This window comes from Podarcis pityusensis (assembly GCF_964106645.2).
Source record: "Podarcis pityusensis genome assembly, chromosome: 5".
Taxonomy (NCBI): Eukaryota; Metazoa; Chordata; class Lepidosauria; order Squamata; family Lacertidae; genus Podarcis; species Podarcis pityusensis.
The window spans coordinates 41,518,419-41,534,538 of NC_138032.1; the positions used below are offsets into that span (position 1 = coordinate 41,518,419).

Consider the following 16,120-nt stretch of genomic DNA (forward strand, 5'->3'; position numbering starts at 1 on the left):
GTCTTCCACTCCAATCAAACTGAGGTGGGGTGAAGGGAGCCTGCAACACCCAATGTGCTCTCCCCCCCCCCCCGGCCCATTTCCTTTGGGAGCAGTTCAAAGTCTTGCCATGGCCTCTACAGGAAGAAGAGCCACAGTGATACGGAGTGGCTTCAGGGTTTATTTGAGAAGAGACCTTAACAGGGAGAGTGTTGCCCGATGGTGAGTGCCCCTTTAATTAAGCCCCTCCCCATCATTTGCTCCCCACAGACAAAACGGCATTACGACATCTGAGGAAAAAACGCTGTGGAGCAAGTGGGAATAGGAGAAAAACAAGCAGAGGCTTCTTCATTTGATTGACCCATGTCCTTTAAGCGCTGGCAAGGATGCTGTTGCAATGTCTAAGTCTATGGATTGCGCAGGTCACAGGGCTCTGGGTCTTCCTGGCCCACAGTAGCTTGTTCTACAGGATATTCTTTGCAATTGCATTCAGGGTCCTCACTTTAGCCACATCGGCCACCTTGATGGAATATTCAGGTGTGGAGAGGTAGGCCCCCATGGTAGTGTAAGGGTTTCTAAAAGAATACCAACAAGTCTTTGGTTACTGTCTGGAACCTGGACCTAGAAGAGCCGGAAAAAGAACCATCCTAAGTCCTACCCACTGGGCCATAATCTGCTGTCATGTTGCCATTTGGGCGCTACCTTAACCCATTGCATCTGCAACTATGAACTACAGACACAAGTCCATCCCTAATGCAACAATGCCTTGCTCCCAGCTAAATGCACCTGTCAGGTTCCAGTGCCCCAGATGTTCTTAGTCAAGTTACTACCCCAAACGGTGGAGATGGAAGCAAGGCTTGGGCCCCTCAGTAAGTCAGGACAGAAACTTGCTCAGTTACCTGAACTTCATTCCTGAGTCTTTGACTGAGCGCGCTGAGCAGTGAAACTCAGAGGCGCCAGAGCCTTCTAAGATTCTCTGCAGGTTTCTCTCGGTTATGCCTCCCCCTGGTGAAGAGAACCCATCACTCAGTCACAAACATGAAGTTAAGCAGGAATAGACAGAGCTACATTCTGGGTCATTAAATAGATGGGGGAAATCCCTTTGCTCTGAACCAGGGGCTAATCTTTAGGGTCAATGCAGGCTGCACTCGCAGCTCTGAAGCAGGTAGAGCTCCTAAATATGCCTCTGGAAGGGAGCAGATGCCCATCAGGTATTATCTTATCAGTTTAGCTGCTGATTAGCACAAATGGCCCACTGCTTTTGTTTTGCCTGACAGTTAGTGATCACTCAGGAACACGATAAGGGAACATTAGTTAATGTTCCTTGATGCCTGGAAATCTTTGCCTTCATAATGCCATACCTATAAGACTTTAAGGAAAGGACAGATAGCTAGAAGCAAATTGAATTTGGATTGACAGAGGCAAAGAGTCTACAGCAGCAAGTTAAGCAGGTAGGAGTTGTGCGTGGGTGTCCACACTATTCCTTTAACCTAATGCAGTTTCAGCAGTTGTGACGTCCATCTATTTCTACTACACTCTGTCTGTTTTTATATCTGCAAATAAATAAATATTATAAAGATTAAATCTTTCATGCACTCTCATCCAAAGGGAATTGCACCCTAAAGCTCTGTTCCTGGACTTCTTGCCACTTGGGCAAGTGGGGCTGCCTAACAACATGCTTGGTTGGTGCTACAGTTCTGATCTACGCCAACAAGTGGTACTCACTGCAGAGTCTTACCTGGCACTACAACAATCCTGCCCTTAGCCTGAAAAGGAAGAGAAAAGGGGTTTAGTGGTCTTGCTTATTGCACAAAACACACCAAATGGGTAGCACATATATTCTGTTAAGGAAGATGTAGAATGTATTTATTTGCAATATTTAATTTCATTTTTTTATGCTGCTTTTCAAAGGGTTTGCTCCAAGTAATACTGTTACATTGAGTTTCTTACATGCTCCTCTAGGAAAGTATGCTCCCACACTTGTCTATCATTGTGTATATTTCACCTCTGCAAAGTCAAACAACTGAGGATCTACCAAGTTTCACCTCCATCCTGGGACTGTTGAACTTCAGAAACTATATGCTGTCATATCAGTATCAGCAGGACTGCTTCAACTTCACCCCAGTTTTAGAGACTGGAAGCAACTTTAAAATAACTGAGTGACTCCTTCGTTGACTTTTTTGTCTGTTGTGAATTCTGCTGGACAGGTGTGAGATATGGGTGTGCCATGCACATATTGTGTACTTAACAGAGAAGAAGGGAGCTAATTTATTGCAGTAGCCTAGGGGAATTCATGCAATACTGAAAGAAGCTATTGAATCAGAAGGTGCAAGGCACAGTTTCTGTATATTCAATGGGGAGGCCAGTTTTTACCCTTAATCGTTGAAAAACCCTCACCCATCTGAAGACCATGAAAGACTGCTAGCTGGCATTTCTCTGTCCCCACCACACTCTGTCCAGTTCCTTGGATAGCCCATTCTTAAGTAGGCAAGAAAAGTGTATCAGAGTTACAAATTTGGTAGAGATGACACCTCACCTGTTCTGTCAGTCGTTTTATCAAGGGCAGCCCCTCTAGAACAGAGCTGTCACAGCCACTAGTCAGGACCCGTTCAAAGCCCATCGATATTAGCGTTTCCAAGGCTGCCAAAGGGTCATAGACCATGTCAAAAGCTGCTGAGAAAAATGGAGCATGTCAGTCTTTACTGCCAAATCTTCTGGAAAGCAAATCTACTGACATATTCCAGGCTTTAGCCTAGTCCCAAATCCCTGGTAGACAGACCTAATATGCGCAATTCCCAGAGAACATTCTCATAGTTCCCCCCACCAAGGTAAGGCCATTGTGCCTGAGCCTACGTCCTGCAAGTAGGCAGTCCGGCTTTCATTCCCCACTCCAAGCTCTGTAAGAAGAGTCTGCTGGATCTGTCCAATGGCCTATCCAGTCCAGCATCATGTTCTCACAGTGGCCAACCAGATGCCTGTGGGAAACCAGCAAGCAGAAACTCACCTCTGTGGAAGGTGACTGGCAGAGGGCGGGAAGCAGCTGCAAAAAGAACAGATCCCGGATGGTTAGTATACCTTTGCTTAGGGATTGTCTTTGTGAAGGCAATGCTTCTGCTACTGGCCCTGGAAAGAAAGGAAACTTCTCCAGATGGTTCAACCAAGGTGGCTGTAGTCATCTGACACCATTTCTGAAATATGGATTCATCATCCTTTCTCATTTCCACTAAGACTGCCCACTAGCTAGCTCTTCGAATGGCATTTCTTTTCACATTTTGTGTATCAAACCCCTCACACATGTTGGGCTTATGCACTTATTTAAAAAAGTAATCCTGGAGTAGACTGAAGATGTATCCACTCTTCCCTAGGTAGCCTGTGGAATAATCAGCCATGGAGTGAATGGATATTGGCTTCTGGTTAAAACAGTTTAGCTGCTGTATTTCAGCTTGCCTCACAGAACTTTTGCCACCTTTCCTCCTCCTGTGTGCTGTTCTGGGGGGGGGGACATGTAGGAAGAGGACAGGCTTCACCCAGCTAGAGCCAATTTTGGGGGGGCATGCAGGGAGAAGACAGACTCCTCCTAGCAAGACTAATTCTTCTTCAGAAGATATACTGTCAGTTTCAGTTAAATAGAGAAAATAGCTAGTAATTATTTTCTTTGCATTTTTGAGGGTCCAGAAAAACCATACAATTATCATTCTTTCAATAAAGTTTCCTATTCTTCTGGATAATTCTTCCTTCTGTGCAGAATTTATGGCTACCTATCACTCTCTCCATCAGATCTGCACAGTGCCCCTCCTTACACACAAAGGTCATTCATCTCAACCATTACAGCATTTGGCTCCTGCTTTATCTGAATAATTCATTCATTTATGGAATGACCTATGGAATGTCCTCCCTCTAGAGCAGCCTTTGTCAAATTAGCTAGGGCTAATGGGAGTTATAGCCCCAAACATCTGGAGGATACCAGCTTGGTGTAGACTGCCCTAGGAGCACGACTGGTGCTAAAGCGCTGTTGTCATTTTGGCGTCAGGTGAAACTTCAATATTTCCCCAGCCTCTTTTTTGGGAGTGGGGAGTCAGAAGTTCCGTCACTTCTGCAACTGAAGCGACTGTAGCACCATGGCCGTTTCCCCCCTAATAAGCTCCATTTATATATGTTGTTATAAATTGTGCTGCATTGTTTTTATTCTGCTGTAACCCACCCTGGGATCATATGATGAAGGGTGGATTAGATGTTCTCCTATACTGTAAATTAATGAATGAATAGCTCAATATAGTGAGGCAGGCTCTAGTATCTCGTGGATCTTGCCTCTTGCCTGTAGGAAATATTTCTTAATTTGAACCAAGGAATTATTAGCTGGTGGCACTGTACGACAATCACTACTCAAGCACCAAATAAGCCCTATGAAAAGTAAAGCCTGCTCACCCAGCAGTGCTGTGCAGAGCTCTGTATCCACACGTCCATCCTCAGTCAAGGCTCCAAACACCAACCCATCAGCCCCATGTTGCTTGGCAAGTCGGATGTCTGCCTTCATCACCTCCACTTCTCGGTCAGAATAGAGGAAATCCCCCCCACGGGGGCGGATCATCACAAATACAGGCACCCTTGTACACTGCTTCACCACTTGCAAAAGGCCTGCAGACAAACATGTTTGGGACATGGTGTCAGCTATGTACTGGATTGTTCTATGAGATGGACAAGAAGTGAAACCTAGAACATGGTACGGAGGAACTTAGGAACATAGCAAGATGCCTTATACAAAGGGAGAACACTGAGCCATCTAGCTCAGTTCTGCCTATGTCTGGAGTAGCCAACAAGATGCCTTCCAGATGTTGGTGAACTACAACTCCAATCAACTGACTACTGACCATTTAGGCTGAGGCGAGTTGGAGTCCAACAACACCTGGAGAGCCACACGTTCCCCATCCCAGAGCTAGACCATCAGCACTGGGTCTAGGAGAAGCAAGGGAGAAGAGAACAGGGCAGATGTCAAACCCTTTTTGCAGAATTTAGGAGAAGGGGCTGCTGAAGAAAGGAAGGTGAAATAGGGTGATTAAATAACAGCCTGTCTTGCAAAAAGACCAGGAGGTGCTGATGACACAGAAGAACACAAAAAGAGCAAGCAGAACAACAGGTATTTTCTTTCTGTTCCAGGAGCAGAGGGCCTAGAGGGCAGAGGTCCAAACATTTCTCCACATTGCTTGGCTGCTTAGTACTGCTACATCTTGCAAAGAAATGGTGGATTGGATCTTGGCTTGTATGTGCCAACTCACCTATAGTAGGTGTTGTTCCTCCTTCCATGAGGTTGGCACACAGTTCAAGGCGGCCAGCACCTGCAACAGGGTCACACATTAAACCTCTGAATATAAGTGGTTTGCAAGATTTTAACAGAGATCTACATTATGAAGAAACCATGTGGGCCTTGCTATAATACAACAAGGGAAGTTCGCCCAGCTCCATCATTATATGTCTTTAGCTGCCAGGCAAAAACCTTCCTCTATAAGCAGGCCTTTGGCCTTTATCTGCGGCCATTTAGAAGTGGCTGGGATGTTTTTTAAAGTATTCCCTCCCTCCTCCCCTTGGTTTTAATGTATCTATGTTGGGTGTGTTAAGGTATGGGGGTGCTGTTTGTTTGTAAGTAGCAACTAACAAATTTAAGTAATAAATAAAATAAACCAATGGGTATGAGTGCTGGAAATTTTCGAGCCAAGAGTGAGATCGGTCACCTGTATTTAGCTTATCCACATAGACTTCAACCCCTACTCAGGCAGTAACTAAGAAAGAAAATCAATTAATAGGTGATTTGTTTTATAAACAGAGCAGGACAACTTAAGTAGTTAAAGCAGCTAAAGACAAGGCAATTTGACATTTATTCATTTAAATTTGCAGTTTGCCCTACTCTCAAAGGCTAGAGTAATTGGGTTGCAGGCAATTAAAATATATAAATGCATATCCTGAATATATGTGTCACTAACCTAGATCAGAACTTTGGAAGTCTTTACTTATTGACCAATTTATAACATTTAATATCCTACCTTTCAAGCCTAAAAGGGTTCATAAAACAGTTTCACACTGCTTGGGGAAGTAAGTGTGCCTCTCTTTTCAATACATATAGCATGTGTACCCAGGTGTCCTGGCCTAGAAAGACCCCTCAATGATCCTTAAGTATTTTCATCTTCCATCTTTTATATGGAATTACCTCCTCTCTCTGCATTCACAGCAGACTCCACAGAATCAACACATACTTCCATGAGAAAGCCATTGGCCATTCCTAGAAGAGAAACACAACCAGAGGTTATGGGGCAATCAGGCTCTGTCTCAGAGAAAAGGGACAGACAGTGATTGAGAGAGGCATTTCCTTCCACCTCAAGCTCCAGCGCTTGTTTTGTCTTTTAACTGGCTTCTTTCATCTTGCTCACCCAAGCACATCCAGCTCTCAGAAACAGAAGCTTCATAGATTCCCCATCACCAGTAACCTTACAAAGCCTTAACCTGTCAGCAGCTGCTTTAAAGGGTACACACAATAAGAACAGAAAACTTGTATCACCATGCAAATTTAAAGAAGAAATCAAGCTTGATCTGTATCAGCTCAAAACAGGTACAGAAAAAACACATGGGAAGTTGAATGCTACTTTTGCTGTAACTTCTGATCCCCTTGCCTTCTTGCTCTCCCTGGATCTTGTTCTCTGTGTTGCATTGTCTGAACAGATCTGCCTGTCTATGTGTTTATATGTTTGTTTATTACCAAATAAGTCACTTTTCAGCCTTGTCTCCCAGAGTAGTATACAAAATTAAACAATAAATACAGAATACCAAATAATTAACAAAAAAGCAACTGTGAAAGTGGCACATACAAAAATCAGCAGACTAAAAACCTGAAAATTCTAAAATATTTTAAAAGACCTGTGCAATTAAAAAGTGTTTATCTGGCACCAAAAAAAAAAAAAAAAAAAAATCAGCACTAGGTGAACCTTCCAATGGAGAATTATAAACCTCCGCTATCCCAACACTTCATCAGCTTCATTACTTACAGGGGCACAGGAGAAATTACTTAAAGGGGCACAGGAGAAATTAATACACTGGCAAGTTTATTCAGTAGGTGGTCCTTAATGTAACTGCATCATTAAAAGAGACTCTTGAACCCGATTTCTGCAGATTAGCACAAATCTAAAGTGGAATAAGGGTTTGAAGGGGGGGGCTCCAATTTGGAGGATTCAAGGATGGGTCACAGCTCAGTGGTAGTGCTTTGTATTCAGAAGGCCACAGGTTCATTTCCCAGTAAATCCAAGTAGGGCTACGTTGTTCCGTTTGAAACCCTGGAGAACTGCTGTCAAGTCAGTGCAAACAATACTGAACTAGATGGCTCTATGGTCTGACTCACTTTAAAGTAGCATTCTACCTTCCGAATAAAAAGCCTGCGCTGGTGATCCAGATTTTTTCTCCTTTCAGAATACTAAATTGAGTACGGCTGACTTCCCTTCCACCTTTCTCCAGATATTTCAGGATTCAGGTTCTCCAGCAGGAAGATGAAGTTGAGATGCATGGGAACAGCTGACAGCAAGACCAGCCTGTAACCTGCAGAGTCTCCCTTAGGCAAATGCAGAACTTACTCTAAAAACTCCAACAACAGATGGAACTTTGGCCAGTAACATAGTGCATTAAATGTGCATTCTGTAGTTGACGTCCTTTGTAATGTTTTGTTTTGAAATCTTCTAAGGTAAACTATGTCGCTTTGAAGGTACACTTTGTCTTTATTCTGTAATGTTTTACTCAGGATTGCTCTATTTGATGCTTCAATGTAGCTTGTAAAGCGCTTCAACTGCCCCCCCCTAAAAATTAAATAGAAATTAAAAAAATAAATACGCAAGCAAGCAAGCCCCACTGAGTGCAGGCAAGATTGCAGTCCTCAGGCCTATAGCTACAACCCTGCAGACGCTCACCTGAGAATAAGGACCCCTTTGGGCTCAAAGGCGTTTTACGCCTTAAACACATAAAGGCCTGAGCTGTAAAAATGCCAATAAAATCTTTCCCACTTGGTTTTGCTGAATGCACATAGCGGTCTTGAGTGTGCACAGGGCACCCCCCAGAACAACCCCATTAAAATTTCTGGCTCCTCTTACACCTGTGGAGGGGGGAAAGGAGGGCTTGAAGCCGCCCGGATTTCCGGCCCCGGCCCCGCCCTCGGGATTCCTCGGGATCCCTGGCGCTTCCTTCCGGTCGTCCCTCCGCCCACTCACCCTCACACCCTTCTGCCAGGCCCTGCTTCCGGTCCCATCTCCTCATTCCGCCTCGGGGCCGCTCCGGAGGCGCGGCGGATGTCGGCAGTTCTGCGCCAAACCAGCCCTGAGGCGAGGAGAAAGCCCCGCCCACCCCTTGGGCCTCGGCTTCCGCGCGGCGGCGGCGCACACGCGAGAGGAGGCGCCGTCCTACCTGTCACGTGGCGTCGCGGTCACCAAGTGAGCGGCCGCGGCGTTTCCGGAAATAGCTCGGATTCCTTTCCGTGTCAAGAGCGAGTTGCTTCCGGGTTGCGGCTTGAGGAGCGATGCTCTTGCGCGCGGCACTAAGAGGGTCTCGGCTGTTGCTGGCCCCACGAGGAACGGGGTCCCCCGGCCAGGTACTCTAGGGGCGGCGCTTGGTTTCCATAGCAACGGGGACCGGGTCAAAGATGCCTCTTTATCGGCCGAGGGTTGCAAAACGAAGCGACCCCCTGCGGCTCCTCCTTTCTTAGCCTTGCGAGCAGGCTGAGTACCTGCCATCACGCTCTCTAAGAGACGCTGCTGGGGGAAATGCCAAGAGTTTCCGCCCTTATGTATCCTTTGCACTGTGGGAGGTGCTAATCAGTGCTACCTCATTTCCCCATAGAGTGGGGAACTCTAATTATGGGTGGATATTCAAGAAAACTACAGACTCCATTGTCTGCACCTGTCACAACCAGGCACGTTAAAGGGAGCGGACTGAAGACTTGTTTCTCTAGGAGTTTCGGTGACTGCCAAAATATTTCGCTTGTATACCTACAGCAAGCCCTCAGCCTATGCGGGATTACATTCTGGGAATCATGCCTAAATCAAAATTCACATATAGTCAAAACACATTAGGTTCAATGGCAGGTGGCATTGCCAAAGTCTTTTTCCCTGGACGCTTGGCCTCTTTTTAATTATTTTTTATATTGCCAAGCGCGTATAGCTAAATGTGCACCAGTTAAATGTGTAAGTTGCAGGCTTTCTCTCTCTTTATATATAACTTTAACAATAGGTGTAATGTTTCATAGTTTTAAGTATTTTAGTATAGGATTTTTTTTTAAAGGTTCTATACCATGAACTACTCTGATTCCACCTAGATGAAGAGTAGTGTATACATGTTTTAAACAAATAAAATAACGATTATGAATATAACATCACATTTTATTACATGGTCACAGGCCCTGTAAAAACATGAACACTTTCTCCTCCATATGCTTTTAGTGTTTAAATAACATACTGGATCACACTTAGAGTCCATGGAGTTCAACCTCTTTTTGCTAATGGTGGCCAGCCAAATGCTTCTGCAGATTCCACAAGCAGGACACATAAGAACATATTGAAAATAAAAATAAGTTTTGCTGAGCATTTCAGTGAATAGCTGTTGACATTCCTGTTGTCCAGTTTTTTTGTGCTTGCACCACTGATGATCTGTTCCTTTATCCTTCTCCTTGTATTTTGTAGAATAATGTCTGGCACTGAATACAACCTTTCTGATGTAGTGAACACAGGTGTGAACTCTTTACAGTAAAGAAAGTTCATTCATCTTGAGTAATGCTCCTCTTGCAAATATACGTTTAGTGGAGTGGCACTAATTATAAATAGCCTCCTCGCTACCTTCTCTGTCCTCAGCAATGTCAACGGTGGTGGCAGCTCCCACAGAGATGGTCACAACACAGCGTAGTGTCAGAAGTTGCTTCCCATCCCAGAGTGGTGGTACCACCTGTCCCCAGTGCTGTGACCAACCGGGCTGTAGGGCGCTGGCTTCTAATATGCAGTGGTACTGTGGCCGGAGCTGTGGTGCTGGGTGGTGTCACTAGGTAAGGAAAATTAGCACCTCCTCTTCAAGCCTTTACTATATTTTATTTACCCTTGACACTATGGTTCTCCAACTGTCATAGATTGTATCTTTCTGCAACCAGCAGAGATCTTCCTAGGGGCATTGCTTCCTCTTGCTCATGCCAGTGTGTGGGCCTAAACTAACTTCTGGTATCTCTCTGCCCTTTGAATGCCTGTGTCTACCCTTATTTTATAAATGCATTGTAGATAAACAATGCAGGCAGTAAAAGAAAGGTGGGATTAAAGGGTAACAAATAAAAAAGTTTTGTACTTACTGTCATAACAACCTTTTGAGGTATGGTAGTTAATTTAGACTGCTTCAGAATTTAAAAGGTGTGATTACATATATATTTGCATCTAATTGATCATCGGTATGTTTGTGTGTAGTCAGACTTTGCATCTGCATTGCCTCCAGTGTCTGAATTTTCCCATTGTGGCTTCATTCTGCTTTTTTAGATAGATGGATACACATGCACACACCATTATATCCCACATTGATAGCATCTTCCCTCAGTGGTGTGTCATTGCTGTTCTTTCCTTCTCAGGCTGACAGAGTCTGGGCTTTCAATGGTTGACTGGCATCTCGTGCGGGAGATGAAGCCTCCTCGGACACAGCAGGAGTGGGAAGCAGAATTCCAAAACTACCAGCAATTCCCAGAATTTAAAATGTAGGCATGGGTTGAGCTAAAGTTCCTAGAGACTAAATTTAAATTGGTGGTGGTGGGGGAAGCCTATTCTACTATCCCAGCAAAAGGGAAATGAGAAAAAAAAGAGTATCTTGGATGCTACTTCTTGATAGAACTTGTCATGGAAAGAGGGGAATGGGCAACTACACCTTACTGCAGGGTTTGTTGTTGTTTTATAAACCTTCTCTCTGAATCTAACAGCCTGAACCACAACATGACGCTGACAGAGTTCAAATTCATCTGGTACATGGAGTATTCACACCGAATGTGGGGACGGCTTGTTGGACTGGCTTACATCCTTCCAGCAGCTTACTTCTGGAGGAAGGGTTACCTCAACCGGTCCCTGAAGGGTCGTGTCGTTGCCCTCTGTGGACTTGTCTGCTTCCAGGTGGGAAAGATCACTGGGACCTTGAAATTGTTAAATGAATCATTAAATTACTCTGCCCAAGATAGCTGAGATAGAACATGAAAGGCATTGATCCTTTGCACGCTCCAGGAACTGATTTGTATGTGATCTTAGGTCTCTGGTGCACAGAAGCCCAGCAGAAGCTTCAGATCATGGTCCTTGGAGTGTTGTTAGATCTTAGTTCCTTGGAAGAGAATGTACATGGTATTGGCAGGAGCAAAAGTGGTCTTAGTTTCATGCCTCTATGGTACTTTTTCTTTGTTTTGGCAGGGCCTATTGGGCTGGTATATGGTAAAAAGTGGATTAGAGGAAAAGCCAGACTCTCATGACATCCCACGGGTCAGTCAGTACCGTCTAGCCGCACATCTGGGCTCTGCACTTGTTCTTTACTGCTACAGCCTGTGGACAGGACTCTCATTACTGCTGCCGCAGCACAAGGTAAGCAAAAAGTGAGCCAGACCGGGGGCATGTATTGAGTCCCAGTTGGGCCAAGAAAGCCTGTACACCAATTGTGCCTTTGGAGGGAGGCACACTGCCACCGTGCAGACCAAACTGCCACTGTATCCTATATGTGCTCAGCCTGGAAGAGGAAAATTACTAATCTTGGGAAATGTCAAAGAGATAACGTTCCTGGAAGCACCACCAAAGCTTACCAGTCAAGAACTCTGTTAGCACTGACACTCCCATGCATAGAGGGAGCCAGTGAACTTGCAGTGGGAGGCACACACTCCTGCATCACATGCAAAACTAGCGCCTGTTGCCAATTCTCAGGCAACCCTTCAGGTAGGGTTTCAAATCCCTTTATGGTGATCACAGCCACTGCTTTGGAGCATCACACGAAAAGGGAAAAAAGGAGAGCCCACACAACACTGCACCCTTATAGTTCACTTGGTAGGATGGCCTCTTAAGAGGGTAGTTATTTAAGAAAGCATAGCAGGAGAAATGCAGACTGAGAAGAATTCAACCTGGCATGAGCTATTCCGTTTCTTACAGTGCAGTCTGCCACAACTTCCCCAGCTCTAGCAAGGCCGCATCCTTGCCACAGAAGATATTGCCATGCACTTTTGCCCTACACATCCAGGCAGTAGATGCTTCTGGGGCCTGTGGATCTGGTCTTGGGTATGGTGACTTGACAGCAGGATTAAATCAAGCATGCAGATGCTATCTGACTGCTTCCAAGAACGCCTGGTGATTTCTATAAAATTTGGTAGATTTGGGTTCATAGATATAATTGGATGTAAGCCATGTCCATTAAGGGCCGTGCAGCATAACAGCTGAGTGAGAAGAGCAGAAGTCCTTGCTGCCTTAGCCATTGAGAGTGAAATAAATACGTTCCTCTTCTGTCAGGAGTCTTATTGGAAACGTGTATATATGCTGAGCCTATGGAACACTAGTTTCCTTTGCACATACTCCCTTTAGAATATATAAAAAGGCCATTGCATATTCTTGTGATCCTCCTCCTGTTTTGACAGTTACCAGAAACCCGTCAACTCCTGCGCCTAAGAAGGTTTGCTCATGGAACATCAGGCCTGATCTTTCTCACTGCCCTCTCAGGTAAAAGTCCCTGTCACTTTTGCACCAATCTCTTTCTTTTGAGAAGCAATAGACAGCATGGTCATGGATGTGTGTTTCTTGCTTCATTTCCCATTGGGAGGGTCTAGACTTTTTCAATTCCAGGTTACTGAAATGCTTCCTCTTCATGCTGGTCAGATAACATCACTGGGAACTGTTTTGTGGCCTTGAGGGAAGGACCTAAAACTCTCACCGTGATGGTTTTTAGGTGGCTTGTTCTATTACATTCATACTTCCAAGTGTGACAGACTCTCTTCTCTGGAACTCTAGGGGCATTTGTGGCAGGACTGGATGCTGGTCTTGTATACAATTCATTTCCCAAGATGGGGGAACGCTGGATCCCTGATGATCTCCTTGCCTTTTCCCCAAAGTTGAAGAACATATTTGAGAATCCCACAACCGTGCAGTTTGATCACAGGATTCTGGTATGTTTCTTCCTCTTTATGCTCTTAGATAACACCTCTTTTTTAATTGGTTGCCGTTCTTGGGTTTGTGTTCATTCCAGGTGGCAGTGTAACTGGGAATGTGGGAATGCAGGCCCCTTAACTCAGAGTAGAGCACTTGTTTGCATGCCTAAAGTACTGGTTTCCATCTCCACTGTCTTTAATTAAAGGGTGCAAGTTACAAGGGGGGGGGGGTTAGTCTAAACATTAAGGAGAACATCATGATGACATGAGTTTTTTGAAAGAGGAGCAGACTGCCCCAGAAGTGATGGACTCTTTTTCAGAGGCTGGATTTTCAGGGATGCTGTAGTAGTGAGGTTCCTGCATTGCCTTTGGACTAGATGACCTTTTAAGATCCCTTCCAACTCCACTTCTAAGCCCTTTGTTGTCATTGCAAAGCTTCTCTGGTTCCCTCACTGGATATTTACTCTTTTCCCTTTAGGGAGTTTCCTCTGTTGCAGCCATTACAGGTCTGTACCTGTTTTCCAGGAAGATTCCTCTCCCACGGAGGACAAGGATGGCAGTTGCTTCCTTACTGGCTGTGGCATACCTCCAGGTATTATCTATGCCCTTTAAAACACCCTTTTAATTGTAACTTAGTAGTGTCCTCTGATGGAATGGCAAGTTTCCCCTTCCTTCCAGGTAGGTGCCTGCCTTCTCATCACTGATAATGCTCTCTTGGTTGCTGGTCTCAGGCATTTAAAACTGAAATTGGTGGGGACCAATTTTTATTTATTTATTTATTTATTTGGCTTTGAAGGACAAAGGGGGGAAATAGAGCTGCAGTCGTGCTCTTCTGTGGAAATATTGCACAGTGCTATGGTCACTGCCCTTCTCTGCCTTCTGGGTTTAAACTGAGAAGGCAAAGGGGGAACATCAGTGCAGTTTCATTAGCATTGTATCATGAAGCACTATGACAGCTACCTCATCCTGTAGCAGGTTATTTACACTGGGAGAGAGACAGAACATATAAAAATCCCCATACCAATTGCTTATGAAGCTTCTTGTGTATAATTCTGTGCTATAAGAATACGATGCAGATGTATTTGCACATACTTCTACATTTCAGCTATACTGGTAAGCAAACTTTGCTTATGCCTGAAACTTCATTTTATTCTTGCTCCTCTGCAGGTTACCCTGGGCATCAGCACACTTCTCCTGTATGTCCCAACTCCTTTAGCAGCCACTCATCAATCAGGTTCCCTGGTATTGCTCAGTGTGGCGTTGTGGCTGATGCATGAACTGAAGCGGATCCCGAAATAACCCTGCTTCCCTATTTAGCCAGCCTCTTTGCTAGTGCTGAAGGTTCACGGTTGCTGCCTTTGCCCCACGTGTTGTATGCTCCTCTTCCTGAAAGCCTTAATTTGAACAGAAGGCGAGGCTGAGCAGCACCTTGATGTCATGAGTTGAAGTGCTTTGTTGCAAAACTTGGTGAACATGAATCACCATCCTTTGCTTAAGGTGTGAGGTTGATAAGGTGGGCTCTGGCAAGAATGATGGTCGTTTGAGGTGTGTCTTGCTTCCTGCTGAGCTGTCTGTATGAGGCTACAGCCATGAGCCTTTTACATTCTGTGTCGGATGGATATAGAGAATGGATTATGGGGTGAGTGGGCCTAGAAATTTGGATGAACAGCAAATGAAGGCATTTCAAAACTGTATTATAAGGGTGATGGGTGGCATAGTTTGTGGATTTTCTTTAGCAGAATGGGGTTTGAGTGCAATTTTTTGCATTAGAATATTGAAATGTGCACTGTAATTTAACCATGCAGAAGACCCACAGTCCTTTCCTTATTTAATAAAAAAAGTTTCTCAATATTTCTCAGTATCTCAGTATTTTAAAACTGACTGTTCTTACAATGTCCCTATGCAATGTACCTTCATAAGAAACTCTGCTGCAGCAAATCAAAGGCCCCATCAAGTCCATCATCTTGTTCTCAGTGGCCAACCAGATGCCTGTGGCAGCTTTCAAGCAGGCACATGAGTGGGTTGATTTGGAACACGTTTCATTAACATCAGTATCCACAAAGGATTTTTTCTGGGGAGGGGAGGGGGAGAGTAAATGCTGCAAATGAGTAAATAAACATAATTAGCAGCAGAGAACAAATCTAACAATTCTGGTGGATCAGGTGACTTCCTAGACTTGGGTAGACCCCTGAGAAACTTGTATTACACATTTATCCCTTTCCTTCTCAGTGGGTTGACCTGCTACAATGGGTAGATGGCTTTTCACTCATTGCTGAAGCCCTTAATTCTTTCCTGGGCAGTGCTGCTACACTCAACTTCACAGTCTCCCACTTTGCTTCATTTCCCTAAAAAGCCCTATCATGTACCCTACAATTCAGAGTTGTACTACACTACTGCAGTTCCCTACCACTGCCTCTCGGCAAAATGAGCCTAACATGAAATCAGCCCCAGCCCAGCCTGCTTCAGTATTGGTATAATTATGGCAGGTTGGCAGCAGAGTATCTTTTAAAGTGTTTGCAGATGGGGGGGGGGTTGCTATGAAATGTGACTTTGAAAGATGATGGACTACTTACTGTCTTTGCTGCTACATTTTTCTTTTATACATTACTTGCCAGTATTGGATACCTGAATTGTTTTCAGTGGGGTAGCATTCACTTCACCAGCAGTGAAGACCGGCATAAAAGGCTTTAAACCAAACCCAAGAGTGGAGACACAGGTGTTTCACTCAAGTATTAAATTGGCTAGATCTAGTTTCCTTAATGTCATCCATTGCTTCATTCATTAGCTAGAAACCAATGAATGCGCTTAGTGAGAGCCCGGATACTGAGAGGGGATGGGTGTCAGAAGGAGAAGGAACTGATACTGGTTTCTGTGTATTATGTTGCAGTAATGCAACATTTTTATACATAACATCATATTTGTAAAATTTTCTGATCAGCTTGTTTTCTGTACACCACTTAGAGGAATTTTTTGTATATTTTAAGTGTTATAGAA

At 44.5% G+C, this 16,120-nt stretch overlaps 2 protein-coding genes across 7 annotated transcripts; one reads left to right on the forward strand and one right to left on the reverse strand.

The window, feature by feature from the left end:
- Positions 1-140: 140 nt before the first annotated feature.
- On the reverse strand, positions 141-8,479 carry CUTC (cutC copper transporter). 6 transcript variants are annotated; one of them, XM_081008463.1, is made up of 9 exons: positions 8,410-8,479; positions 6,179-6,250; positions 5,253-5,312; positions 4,405-4,614; positions 2,984-3,019; positions 2,516-2,652; positions 1,718-1,745; positions 879-984; positions 141-554 (listed from the first exon to the last, which is right to left on the reverse strand). In XM_081008463.1, the coding sequence occupies exons 2-9, from the start codon at positions 6,246-6,248 to the stop codon at positions 443-445; spliced, it is 759 nt and encodes a 252-aa protein (XP_080864589.1). In that variant the 5' UTR covers positions 6,249-6,250; positions 8,410-8,479; the 3' UTR covers positions 141-442. The 6 variants fall into 6 exon arrangements, with proteins under 6 accessions (XP_080864589.1, XP_080864588.1, XP_080864587.1 ...); XM_081008462.1 differs by lacking the exon at positions 8,410-8,479 and adding an exon at positions 8,217-8,403 and having other exon boundaries at positions 2,516-2,649; XM_081008461.1 differs by lacking the exon at positions 8,410-8,479 and adding an exon at positions 8,217-8,403.
- On the forward strand, positions 8,453-14,977 carry COX15 (cytochrome c oxidase assembly homolog COX15). The gene is made up of 9 exons (XM_081008445.1): positions 8,453-8,593; positions 9,849-10,036; positions 10,601-10,723; positions 10,943-11,129; positions 11,418-11,585; positions 12,620-12,701; positions 12,990-13,144; positions 13,605-13,718; positions 14,294-14,977. Exons 1-9 carry the CDS (start codon positions 8,522-8,524, stop codon positions 14,423-14,425), a joined length of 1,221 nt encoding a protein of 406 aa, XP_080864571.1. The 5' UTR covers positions 8,453-8,521; the 3' UTR covers positions 14,426-14,977.
- The last annotated feature ends 1,143 nt before the right edge of the window (positions 14,978-16,120 follow it).

Coding starts and splice junctions, on each gene's coding strand:
- COX15 (XM_081008445.1), top strand. CDS start 8,522: ATGCTCTTGCGCGCGGCACTAAGAGGGTCTCGGCTGTTGCTGGCCCCA. Junction 12,702..12,989: donor CTTTCTCACTGCCCTCTCAG/GTAAAAGTCCCT, acceptor CTGGAACTCTAG/GGGCATTTGTGGCAGGACTG. Junction 13,719..14,293: donor TGGCTGTGGCATACCTCCAG/GTATTATCTATG, acceptor GCTCCTCTGCAG/GTTACCCTGGGCATCAGCAC.
- CUTC (XM_081008459.1), bottom strand. CDS start 7,971: ATGTGTTTAAGGCGTAAAACGCCTTTGAGCCCAAAGGGGTCCTTATTC. Junction 5,313..6,178: donor TGTGAATGCAGAGAGAGGAG/GTAATTCCATAT, acceptor ACCCTGTTGCAG/GTGCTGGCCGCCTTGAACTG. Junction 4,615..5,252: donor AGGAACAACACCTACTATAG/GTGAGTTGGCAC, acceptor GTTTGTCTGCAG/GCCTTTTGCAAGTGGTGAAG.